This window comes from Chelonoidis abingdonii, chromosome 1 (assembly GCF_003597395.2).
Source record: "Chelonoidis abingdonii isolate Lonesome George chromosome 1, CheloAbing_2.0, whole genome shotgun sequence".
In the NCBI taxonomy this organism is placed as follows: domain Eukaryota; kingdom Metazoa; phylum Chordata; order Testudines; family Testudinidae; genus Chelonoidis; species Chelonoidis abingdonii.
The window spans coordinates 325,709,331-325,721,990 of record NC_133769.1 but is presented as its reverse complement, the minus strand read 5'-3'; the positions used below and the strand labels follow the sequence as shown (position 1 = coordinate 325,721,990).

Here is a 12,660-nt window from a genome sequence, read left to right as displayed (position 1 = left end):
CACATAGGCTACTTCCTTTGAGAGCAATAGAATGTTAAAAGGGATTTATGTTTTGTCATTTCTGTGCTGTAAATTCCAGCAAAACATTTATCCCTGGCTCAGAAGATCCTGTAAGTATGTTGTCAGTCAAAGATGTCATGTACTCTAATTCTGATTGTTGCTTCGTAGGGGTAAATGAAATAACATCTCCCACCCTCCAATTCAATCCTCAAACCCAAGATTCAGCATTAGGGCTAAACTCTTGATTTTTAAATATTTTCCCCATGGCCAACTGCAGTCTTACCTGAATGACATCCCACTACTGACAGACCAGAAGGCCAATACTGCAAATTTTAAGTAGTCAGCCAGCTTGTAAGCCATCTTTCAAGTAAGCCAGCCTTTGAAGGTTATGTCTACCCTCATTCAAGGGCAGCAGGTCCCTAAATCCCAAGTCTAACATCTCTCAAGTCTGCCAGCTGACTCAGGCTAAGGGGCTGTTTAACTGCGGTGTAGACATTTGGTTCTGAGATCTTCGCACCTTGCAGGGTCCTAGAGCCCAGACGCCAACCCAAGCCTGAATGTCCATACCGCAATTAAACAATGCCTTAGCCCGAGCCCCACAAGCCCAAGTCAACTGGAAGAGGCCAGCCGTAGGTTTCTAACTGCACTGTAGACATAGCCCAAGTGGTCAATGAACATCCACCTCTACCTCCCCACAACAGAGTAGCTGCATGAGCACCCATAGCTCTTAGACGCTCTCCTCAGAATGGAAATATTGTTTAAAAATTAGTGTCAGCCCTATAAGAAGCAACACCCTGTATGTTCACTGAACCTACAGTTCTTAATGCATGTTAACTCCATTAAGAATTGGATTAAGAAGTAAATTTTAATTATTTTAGCTCATTGATTCAGCAGCTGTTAATTTCTCCAATCTACTTTTACCCTAAACCTAACCCTCCCCACACACACATTTTAATTCTAAACATAAGATTTTTATTATACTGAAAACCTTTCTCCTAAAAAATTATATTCTTTCTTATACCTTGAATTTATCAAAAATGAATCAGATGATTTATCTGCAGACAAATCCCAGATTCTGTAAAGATGGCTCTTTACAAGTGCTACTTAAAACCTGATCACTCTGGAAGCTCACGTGTTTACATTTTTCTAATTAAAGGATCCTCCATCAATAGTCACTCCTCTTCTAGATAAAGAATGTGTCTTGAGAAAGGCAACTTGAAACAGCCACTTACTTCACTATACTTTGTCTATCTACCATTTAAAGTACCAGTCCTCTAAGGACAAGTTAGTATGTGCATGTAACTATGTATGTGAGTAGTGTGTGACTACTTTAACCATGTTCCAGACTAGTCTGTAGGAAGAAACCCTGCTACGTACAGGACCAGGAGACATTAAACAAGTGGGTTTGTTTGGAAGATGGGCCTCATTAACCTGCCACTTAGGGACCTGCTGCTCTTGGGTGAGTGGGGTCTTGCCAGCACACCCACACCCTATTCTGCCCACCCACAAGAAAGGCCTTCAGTCCAGATAGCTGTTTGTTTTGGTTCACTGGCCATTCCAATCAGTTATTCACACAGCTCTAGCGAAGAGACCCGGTGACTATGTGACTCTTCTGGCCTAACATGGTACACAGAGGCTGTATTGCTTGAAATGGATACAGGATACTAGTGCTCCATCCCATGCCCTTGTGATTGGAAGAAGGATGTCAGTCTATGCAATCACTGTGCAGTTGTCTTGCACAAAGTCCAGATGGTTGCAGGCAGGGACCCAATAATTACTGAAGGATTAAGAAAAGAAAATGAAGATGGCTTACCTATTAATTGTTAAATAGTAGTAGCTGCTAATACACTGAAATGCGCTTTTGAGGCAAACAGCAAATCAGCAGTATTATCAGATACTTTACTTCCAAGAGTCTTATAAGGCTTGTAGTCATTGCTTGTGAATGGGCTGCAAGACGTGGATGATCACAGTAATATGGCTAAGAGTCACAGAAGAATGTCTCATTCAGAAATTTAATATCATTGACACTGAGGTGACCATGTAACACTAGACTTGAGGCAACATCTCATATGCTGAAGAAAGGAAAGTACATCAGTGAGAGCATTAAAAGCTACACTCAGAACAAACACACGCAAAGAAAAACAAGGCCCTTATTTCTATGGTTGGTACATATGTACTAGCAGCAGAGATGGTGAATTTATATCCAATATAAAGTTATGTATGGGTGGTCATGTAACTGAAAAAAGAGGCTGTCATTTTGTTTGCTGTATACTTAACTTTGAAATATGTAAGAGGTCTCTGCTTGCTGCAGTTGTGATTATAAGGCACTTACTATTGTGTGTTTTATTTTTTATGCAATGTTTCTGAGAAAGTCATTTTTTGTGCTCTCATGAAGACTTTATATTTGTTCTCACTCTGTATTTCCTTAATCTGAAAGAAGTAATCTGGACTGAAAATACCTGGTTTGTTCTTTGTGTGCTGGAGTGTCATAAGGTATAATTCCCAAATCTGAACCTTAGCGTCCAAAATTAGGGTACCTGCATGAATCCTCTAAGCTTAATTACCAGCTTAGATCCTGTAGTGCTGCCACCAACCAGGAATTCCAGTGCCTGGTACACTCTGGTCCCCCCAAAACCTTCCCTGGGGACCCCAAGACTCAGATGCCTTGAGTCTCACAACAAAGGGAAATAACCCACTTCCCTTCCCCCCTCTTTACCTCCTCCCAGGCTTCCCCTCCCTGGGTTACCCTGGAAGATTACTGTACTTAAACTCCTTGAATTACAAAACAGAGAGGACAATTCACCTTCCCCCCTCCTTCTTTTTCCCCCTCCCAGTCTTTCCCTGAGAGAGACAGTAATCCTGGCACAGAGATTCCTATCCCCTTGAGCCTCAACTAGAAAAGAAAATCAAACAGGTCTTAAAAAGAAAGCTTTTAATAAAAAGAAAGAAAAGACATAAAAATTGTCTCTGTAATCAAGATGAAAATATTACAGGGTCTGTTAACTTATAAAAAATGAATAAACAGCCTTATTCAGAAAAAATACAATTTAAACATTTCCAGCAAACTACACACTTGCAAATACAGAAAACAATGTAAAAACCTATATTGTTTTTCTATCTGTACTTACAACTTGGAAACAGAAGATTAGAGAGCCTGGAGATAGTGTGATCACCCTCAGAGCCTAGAGAGCACACAGACACAGAACAAAGGACCCACACCCAAAACTTCCCTCCCTTGAGATTTGAAAGTATCTTGTTTCCTGATTGGTCCTCTGGTCAGGTGTTGTTTGTTAACCCTTTACAGGTGAAAGAGACATTAACCCTTAGCTATCTGTTTATGACATGGAGAACACAACAAAACGGGATTTTGAGTTCCCTTAACTAGTTCTTAAAAGTCACTAGTTTATCTTCCATGCATATGATGGTCTTTAACTAAAGAACTGTACTTTTTGCCTCTCTAAATGTTTTGTCTTTCTAAATAAAGTATCTTGACCGAGTATTTTGTTGGAAAACTTATTGTTATTACAAGAATTCATATGAACAAATTATGTGGTACTTATTACACTTGATCAGATGGACAGTACACTGCAGCATAACTTTATGCGGAATTCGTGCATCAGAGGAGTTCATCTTGTGACTTTTTGGTAAGACTCTATAATACTTGTTTGAAATGCTGTACAGTTCCAAAGGTAATGCACTGGCACTTCTCAAGCCTAGAAGGAAGACAGATAACTCAAAGGACTATCATCCAAAGACTTTGATCAGCATAACTTTTAAGCTGTTTGAGAGATTGGTACTTAAATGACTATTGCCTTTAATTGCCCCACAGTCACCTCATTACCAGGAAGGGTTCCAACCAGACCATAATGCTGAAGATCAGCTGATTAAACTGACATCATTTATTTCATGCATGCATGTGACACACTTCATGTTCATCACTATTATATGGTTATGATATATTTTGTACAAAGTATACCTTTGAAAACTCATTTACAAACTCATAATCTGCTGAATATTATTGTCCTGTTGAAATGTGTGTAACAACACTGCGTGTGAAATTGAGATTTTGCTGTATGATTGTTACTGAAATATGTTGCAGTTCTGGATAACACTCATAAGCCAATTCCTCAGAGACAAAGCCGCACTGGCATGCCAGCAAAGTGCTAAATAGCCATTATGTGCTTAATCGGGGATTCACCAGCAGGGGAGTTGTAAAGAAGAAATTTGCAATTCACTGGAAGGACTGCAAAATGTTACAAAGGGATCTCACAAAACTGGGTGACTGGGCAACAAAAATGGCAGATGAAATTCAATGTTGATAAATGCAAAGTAATGCACATTGGAAAACAATCTCAACTATACATACAAAATGATGGAGTCTGAATTAGCTGTTAACACTCAAGAAAGAGATTTGAGTACATTCATGATATCCTGCAAAAATCCAGATCAATTGTGGTGCTAGCGCAGTCTCAGTGATTCCCAACATTCTGTTTGCTTTTTTTAAAAGAACAGGAGTACTTGTGGCACCTAAGACTAACAAATTTATTTGATCATATTGTAAGCATCCAAGCCCACTTCATCGATGTAGCCACAAATCTTACGCTCATAATAAATTTCGGTCTATTCTCTAAAGGTTGCACAAGTATCACTGTTTTTTTACGCGGATCAGACTAACATGCGGTTACTCTGAAACTCTGCTTTTTTAAAGAAAAGGGACGATAATAAAGACAGAACAATCATATTCTATATAAAATCCGCGCATGGTATTGTGACACCTTAATTACGTGTGCAGATCTCTGTCATGCCATCACAAAAAAGAGTATATTGGAAATGGAAAGGTACGGATGGGCAACTAATGGTTTAATTATGGTATGAAAGGCAAGGAGAGAATAAAATGACTGAGAATTTTCTAGCTTAGAAAAGTAAAACAAGAGGGGGATGATAGATGCTATAAATTCTTGACTGGTCAATGTAAGAAAAGTGAATAAGGAAATCGTTATTTAATCCTTCACATAAACAAGACTAGCAGTCACCCAATGAAATTATAGCAGCAGTTTTAAAAAGACAAAGGAAGAGTATTTCTTCACACAACATAAATCTAACCCGTGGAACTCCTTTGCCAGGGAGCTGTGAAGACCAAATTAAACAGGATTAAAAAAGAATAGTAAAATTCCTGGAGAGGAGAATAGGCCATCAGTGGCTATTGAATGGGGAGGAATGCAACACATGCTCTGAGTGTCCCTAGCTGTTTGCCAGAACTGGGAACTGGCAATGGGACGGATACTTTGATGGTTACCTGTTCTGTTCATTCCCTCTGAAGCACCTGGCCTTGACCACTGTCAGAAGACAGGATACTGGGCTATATGGACTATTGATCTGACCCAGTATGACCATTCTTATGTAAAAATTAATTATAATAATAAAAATGTTTAGTACAGAAACTCCCCAACATATTGACCTCTCACGATAGCAATAATGTGAGATAACAACCTTGGCAAATACTGCATTTTAAAAACCATGGCCTACTAGGAAACATATTTATATACGTTTCCATTCCTGGTCACAAATCTAGCATTCTGGAGCAAAGTCACTAAAATATAGTCCAACAAACAAATGTTTATTTAACGTGCCCCTTATTTAAGCTGTCAGAGGTGCTTTCACGTGAGTACACCTCCCAGGTGGGGGGCAAGAAGGGACCTTACTCGTTCCTCCAGCTGCTCACTCATCGCTCTGGCCATGGCTGTTCATTATGCCACCGTTCACTCCACCACTCTGTTGTCAATGGCCCTGCGCAGTCACCTTCTGCTGCCACCTGCCACTGTGACCTCTGCAAATTGGTCTCTTGAAGTTCCACCCAGCTCTCAGTGATTTCAGCTGAGTTCTCAGTGCGGGAACCTCGCTGCTAGTGCAGTCTGGGCTATCTTTTACACAAAAACACTGTCCCCACAGGAACACTGTCCGCACAGCAGGACTAAGCACTTAGACCTGATTATCAGTGATTTCAGCTGCAGTGGTCACTTAACAGAACAGAAGACTATCTTTGGAGCCTAATCAGCTCTGCCTTTAAACAGTGGAGAGGGACAGGTCCCCACCCTCTCTTTTGATGCCCTCAATCAGCACAAGCTAAGTACAGTTCTACTTCCAGGGCCAGCGCTTGCATTTAGGCGGCTTAGGCAATTGCCTAGGGCACCAGCATTATTAGCGGGCGGCATTTTGCCAGAGGGGGTGGCAGGGGGCTCCGGTGGACCTGCCGCAGTCATGTCTGCAGAGGGTCCATTGGTCCGCGACTCCAGTGGAGCTGCTGCAGGCACAGCTGCAGCAGCTCCACCGGAGCCGTGGGAGCAGCGCGCGGGGCGGCGAAATGGCCGAGCACCTAGGGCGCAAAAAACCCTGGCGCCAGTCCTGTCTACTTCCCTTTACTCATACAATAAGAAAAACTTTTCATTCCCAACCCCCCAACCCCCTCACATTCAAGTGATTTGTAACCCAACCCCAGTCAAAATCTATCACTTGGGCAACACAGCTCTGTTTGCTGGATACCTAGGTAGATTAGGCGTGAATGTAAATACAATCTGGTTCTGAAACCTTTCCCCCCAGCCCCCAGCTCGTCATTAGCTATCAGAGAGAGCTCATTTAGACTTTGCTTACAAATCATCATTTGAAATTATTAAGTTGGCCAACGTCACTGAAATGAATGCACTGACATTGTCATAAAAGACAACAGCTGTGAAAGGAAGCTAGTCTATGTTCATACTTTTCAAATCTATTATACTTTCAGACACACGTATTTGATCATACACTGTATATGCTTTTAAAGTGTGTTGTAATGTTTCTTTTTCAATTCAAATTTCCAAACAGTCACTAAATTGGCATGTTTCAGAGTAGCCGTTGTGTTAGTCCATATCCACAAAAAGAATAGGAGTTCTTGTGGCACCTTAGAGACTAACAAATGTGTTTGAGCAGAAGCTTTTGTGGGCCCACTTCATTGGATGCATAGAATGGAACTTATAGTGAGGAGATATATATACATACAGAGAACATGAAAAGGTGGGAGTTGCCCAACCAACTCTAAGAGTTAAGATGCACTATTGTCAGCAGGAGAAAAAAAACTTTTGTAGTGATAATCAAGATAGCCCATTTAAGACGGTTTGACAAGAAGGTGTGAGGATACTTAACATGGGGAAATAGATTCAATGTGTGTAATGGCTCAGCCATTCCCATCTCTATTTAAGCCTAAATTGATTGTTCTAGTTTGTTCTATTAATTCAAGTTCAGCAGTTTCTAGTTGAGCTGTTTTGAAGCTTTTCTGTTTGCAATTGCCACCTTTAAATCCTGCTACTGAATGGCCAGAGAGTTGAAGTTGTCTTCCTTGGTTTTTTTAATGTTATGATTCCTGATGTCAAATTTGTGATCTTTATTCTTTTCGCGTAGAGACTGTTGGTTTGGCCAATGTACATGCAGAGGCATTGCTGCACATGATCACATTGGTAGCGTGCAGGTGAATGAGGCCCTGATGTGGTCTGGCTGATGTGATTAGGTCCTGTTATGGTGTCACTTGAAAGATATGTGGGACAGAGATGACATTGGGCTTTGTTGCAAGATAGGTTCCTGGGTTAGTGTTTTTGGTCTGTGATGTGCATGTTGCTGGTGAGAATTTGCTTCAGGTTCGTGGGCTGTCTGTAAGCAGTGCCGCCCAGAGGATTCCGGCGGCTAGGGTCTTCAAGCAGCGAAGAGCCCCACTTCAGTGGTTAATCGGCAGCAGGAGGTCCTTCAGCTCCAGGACCCACAGCCAAGTGCCACGAAGACCCGGTGACAGGATTCCCTGCACCGAATTTACCACAAAAGCGGATCCGTGCCGAGTGCAGCCCGGTCTTCAGCGTTGTTTTGGCAGGCAGGGATCCCCGCACAGTCTCAGGGACCTTCGAGCGTCTGAACGAGGATCTCGCACCGCTACTGCCGAGACCCGGTGCATTAGTGCAGTGTCCCACTTCGCAGTAATTCGGACGCAGGGGCTCTTCCGCCCAGGGAGCAGAAGGACACCCCTGCTGCCGAAGACTGGCGGAGAAGCTCTGGGACCAGACCCTGTGAGAGTTTTCAGGGGCACCGGAGTGAGTAAAGGACCCTGTTCCAGAGGCCCCAAAAACTCTCTCTGAGGCCCTGGGGCCTGGCACAAATTGCCCACATGCCCCCTCTGGGCGACCTGCTCTCCAAGATCTGTGAGAGTGTGGATTATCTTTCAGATAGGTAGATCTGTTGAGGACGCACTGAGAGGTTTTAGTTGGCCTGAAGATGATGGCTAGTGACATTCTGTTATTTTTATGCTGGGCTGTCTTGTAGTTGGTGATTCTGGGTACTCTTCTGGCTCTGTCAATCTTTTTTTTCACTTCAGTATGGGTTATTGTAGTTTTAAGAATGCTGATAAGATCTTGTAGGTGTTTGTCTCTGTCTAGGGATTGGAGCAAATGCAGTTGTATCTTAAGCTTGGCTGTAGACCATGGATCTGTGATGTGTGCTGGATTGAAGCTGGAGGCCTGTAGGTAAGTATATGCAGTCAGTAGGTTTCCAGTATGCGGTGGTGTTTATGTGACCATTGCTTATGAGACAGTAGTATCAAGGAAATGGACACCTGTGGTGATTGGTCGTAGGTGAGGTTGATGGTGGAATTTTGAAATCATGTGAATCTCTTCACGGGCTTCTTTTCCATGGGTCCAGATGATGAAGAGGCATCAACGTAGCCGAGTAGGATGTTAGGGGATGAGAGCAAGGAAGCATTGTTCTAAATCAGCCATAAAAATGTTTGCATACTACAGGGCCATGCGGTACTCATAAGCAGTAGCCTGACTTGAAGGTATATATTTCCCGCAAATGTTAAATAGTTGTGGGTGAGGACAAGTCGCAAAAGTTCCCTAATCAGTGTTTGGCATGTACTAGTTCACAAACTCTGGGACGTGTGGAAATTTGGGGGGGGGGGTAGGGAAATCACTGGCCACGGGCCAGCAACAGGAGAGATACATCAGCAGACCACATGCAGGAACCTCTGGAGGAGCACCATTAAGAATGAGGAGAGGTGCTGGCAGCTTGCAGCGCTGTTCCCGCCAGCCCTGTGCAATCATCGGCCTCAGGTGCCAGGCCCGCGGAGCAAGGGCGGTGCAAGGCGGGGCGCAACCCCACGTGCCAGGTCTGCACCGCCTCCAGTGCGGCTGGGCTGGGGCTGCTCTGCCACTGAGCGGGTTTGGCTGGGGGGTGCCCGGCCGCCCGGGACCATGGCTCTGAGGACGGCACCGCGACCGCGCTCCGCATCAGGAAAGCTAGAAACATTCCCCCGCGGCAGGTGAGCCCCCGTTTGCCCTCCAGCCTGCGGGCGCGGGCCGAGCCCCAGCGGGCTGGCGGCTGCAATGTTGTGGCGTCGCTGTTGTCAAGCAACCAGGGTGGCGGCATGCGCTGACCAGGAGCCGCGGGTGCTCCCCGCGCCCAGCCCCACTTCCCTTCGCCGCGGAGCGAGGCGTTTGAGGGGCGTCCCACGCCGTCCGCTCCCGGCTGTGCGCGGGGTCGGGGCTGAGCTGGCTCTGGTGCTGCTCCCGCCCAGGAGCGCTTGCTGCTGCCATGGGGAAGGTTTTGTTGCAGGCGTGTAGAGAAAGCGGTGCCAAGTCCCCCGCTGTTCGGGACAGCGCGAGGGAGGAGATGAAAGGAAGGAGCATTGCAATAAACACTGCTGGGCGGGGGAAGCTTTAGGGTCCTTTTTAGCCCTTTTCTGTTAATGTCCTTTGTTATTGCCAGTAGTTATTTCCCTTCCTTTCTGCTGCTGCTGCTGCGATTGTCTTTGTCCCAGAAACCAATCTGATGCACAGTCCACAAGGTTAGGAGTACTTGTGGCACCTAAGAGACTAACGCATTTATTTGAGCATAAGCTTTCATGGGTTACAGCTCACTTCATAGGATACATGGACTGGAACATACAGTGAGAAGACATTTATACATACAGAGAACATGAACAGGTGGAAGTTGCCCTACCAACTCTAAAAGGCTAATTAATCAAGATGAGCTATTATCAGCAGGTTGTGGTTCTGAGTGTGCTTCAGGCAACAGCTTGTGTCCTGGTCCCATGTCTGTCCTGGTTGTTCCGGCCAGGGCTGACATTGGGTTCACCACTGCTGTAGTGTATCGTGGAGAATGAGGGAGTTATTTACATTTGTTTTTTCTAAATATCCTATGCCCCTCAGTTTACTTGTTTGATATTATCCTGGCTGATTGAGTGGAAGAAGCTGTCGATGGGAAACGAACAGGAAACAAAACACTGACAGAGATAAGGCACTTCCACACAGAATACCAAACATCCGTATTGGAACAACTGGGGAACGCCCACTCACTTGGCTCCAGCCAAACTAGCAAGGTTTATTCTTCCCAGGCTTGAGCCTAGAGCACGAACCCAGTAAAGACCCCAACCTACAGAGGAAGTGGGATATTTTGTACGTGGTAGGTTGCAGGGCTGCTACTGGCAGTTCAGGCTTCTGTACTGAATAGGGAATGGCTACAGAGCGATGCATCAGATATGTTCACTTTAAGATCCTTTAATGCATTGCCAGGAATGGGGATGGTTAACATATGCTACATACAGATGCACCTTGTGGATGAACAGTGTAGAACAGTTTAGCATGCCATTACAGGGGTAGGTGAGGAACAGTGGCTGGGGATGAGGAATCCAGAGAGACACTAAGACATGGGTGGGCAAACTTTTTGGTCTGAGGGCCATGTCTGGGTATGGAAATTGTATGGCGGACCATGAATGCTCATGAAATTGGGAGTTGGGGTGTGGGAGGGGGTGAGGGATCTGTCTGGGGGTGCGGGCTCCAGGGTGGGGCCAGAAATAAGGAGTCCAGGGTGCGGGAGGGGGCTCTGGGTTCAGGCAGGGGATTGGGGTGCAGGGGGGGTGAGGGCTCTGGCTGAGGGTGCGGGTTCTGGGGTGGGGCTGAGGATGAGTGGTTTGGGGTGCAGGAGGGTGCTCCGGGCTGAGATCGAGGGGTTTGGAGGGAAGGAGGGGGATCAGGGCTGGGGTAGTGGGTTGGGGTCAGGGGTGCAGGCAGCACTTACCTCAAGTAGCTCCTGGAAGCAGCAGCATGTCCCCCCTCTGGCTCCTACGCAGAGGCGCTGCCAGGCAGCTCTGCGCACTGTCCCATCCACAGGTGATGCCCCTGCAGCTCCCATTGGCCACGGTTCCCAGCCAGTGGGGGGCAGCACTTGGGGCTGGGACAGTGTGCGGAGCCCCCAGGCTGTCCCTATGTGTAGGTGCCGAAGGGGGGACATGCCGCTGTTTCCAGGAGTTGCATAGAGCCATGTGACCCGCGGAGTGGGGCAAGTCCCCGACCCTGCTCCCCAGCGGGAGCTCAAGGGCCAGATTAAAGGTCTGATAGGCCAGATGCGGCACACGAGCCATAGTTTGCCCACCCCTGCACTAAGAGAATGCTATAGGGACTGTCTGTCTTTCCCAGGTCCAGCGTAGGAGGACTGGGCTGAGTGGAACTTACCCAAAACTTGGAAGGAAAGAACAAAGTTTAGGTGAGACCCAGACGTGTTTGCTTTTTGCTCTGCATGCTTTGGACTATAAGATGGATAGAAAGGTGGTTAGATCGTTGGGCTCAACGGGTAGCGATCAATGGCTCCATGTCTAGTTGGAAGCTGGTATCAAGCAGAGTGCCCTAAGGTTTGGTCCTGGGGCCAGTTTCGTTCAATACCTTCATTAATGATCTGGAGGATGGTGTGGACTGCACCCTCAGCAAGTTTGCAGTTGACACTAAACTGGGAGGAGTGGTAGATACACTGGAGGGTAGGATAGGATAAAGAGGGACCTAGACAAATTAGAGGACTGGGTCAAAAGAAATCTGATAAGGTTCAACAAGGACAAGTGCAGAGTCTTGCACTTAGGACGGAAGAATCCCATGCACTGCTACAGACTAGGGACCGAATGGCTAGTCAACAGTTCTGCAGAAAAGGACCTAGGGGTTACAGTGGACGAGAAGCTGGATATAAGTCAACAATGTGCTCTTGTTGCCAAGAAGGCTAATGGCATTTAGGCTGTATAAGTAGAGGTATTGCCAGCAGATCGAGGGATGTGATCATTCCCCTCTATTCAACACAGGTGAGGCCTCATCTGGAGTACTGTGTCCAGTTTTGGGCCCCACACTACAAGAAGGATGTGGAAAAATTGGAAAGAGTCCAGCGGAGGGCAACAAAAATGATTAGGAGCACATGACTTATGAGGAGAGGCTGAGGGAACTGGGATTATTTAGTCTGCAGAAGAGAAGAATGAGGGGGGGATTTAATAGCTGCTTTCAGCTACCTGAAAGGGGGATCCAAAGAGGCAGGATCTAGACTGTTCTCAGTGGTAGCAGATGACAGAACAAGGAGTAATGGTCTCAGGCTGAATTGGTGGAGGTTGGGTAGGGGTGGATGTTAGGAAAAACTTTTTCACTAGGAGGGTGGTGAAGCACTGGAATGGGTTTCCTAGGGAGGTGGTGGAATCTCCTTCCTTAGAGGTTTTTAAGGTCAGGCTTGACAAAGCCCTGGCTCGGATGATTTAGTTGGGGGTTGGTCCTGCTTTGAGCAGGGGTTTGGATTAGATGACCTCCTGAGGTCCCTTCCAACCCCGATGTTCTATGATTCTAT

The 12,660-nt window shown here is 45.8% G+C and overlaps 1 protein-coding gene across 3 annotated transcripts in view; it reads left to right on the top strand.

The window, feature by feature from the left end:
* The first annotated feature begins 9,257 nt into the window (after nucleotides 1-9,257).
* The window catches only part of LOC116834099 (cilia- and flagella-associated protein 337-like), an 80,968-nt gene continuing 77,565 nt past the window's right edge, over nucleotides 9,258-12,660 (top strand). For all 3 annotated transcript variants that reach the window (XR_012655039.1, XM_032795974.2, XM_032795975.2), the window contains exon 1: nucleotides 9,258-9,331. Coding sequence is in view for 2 of the 3 variants with exons in the window: in XM_032795974.2 (XP_032651865.1) it covers nucleotides 9,264-9,331 (68 nt within the window). In the remaining variant the exon portion in view is untranslated. The remainder of the gene's footprint in view (nucleotides 9,332-12,660) is intronic.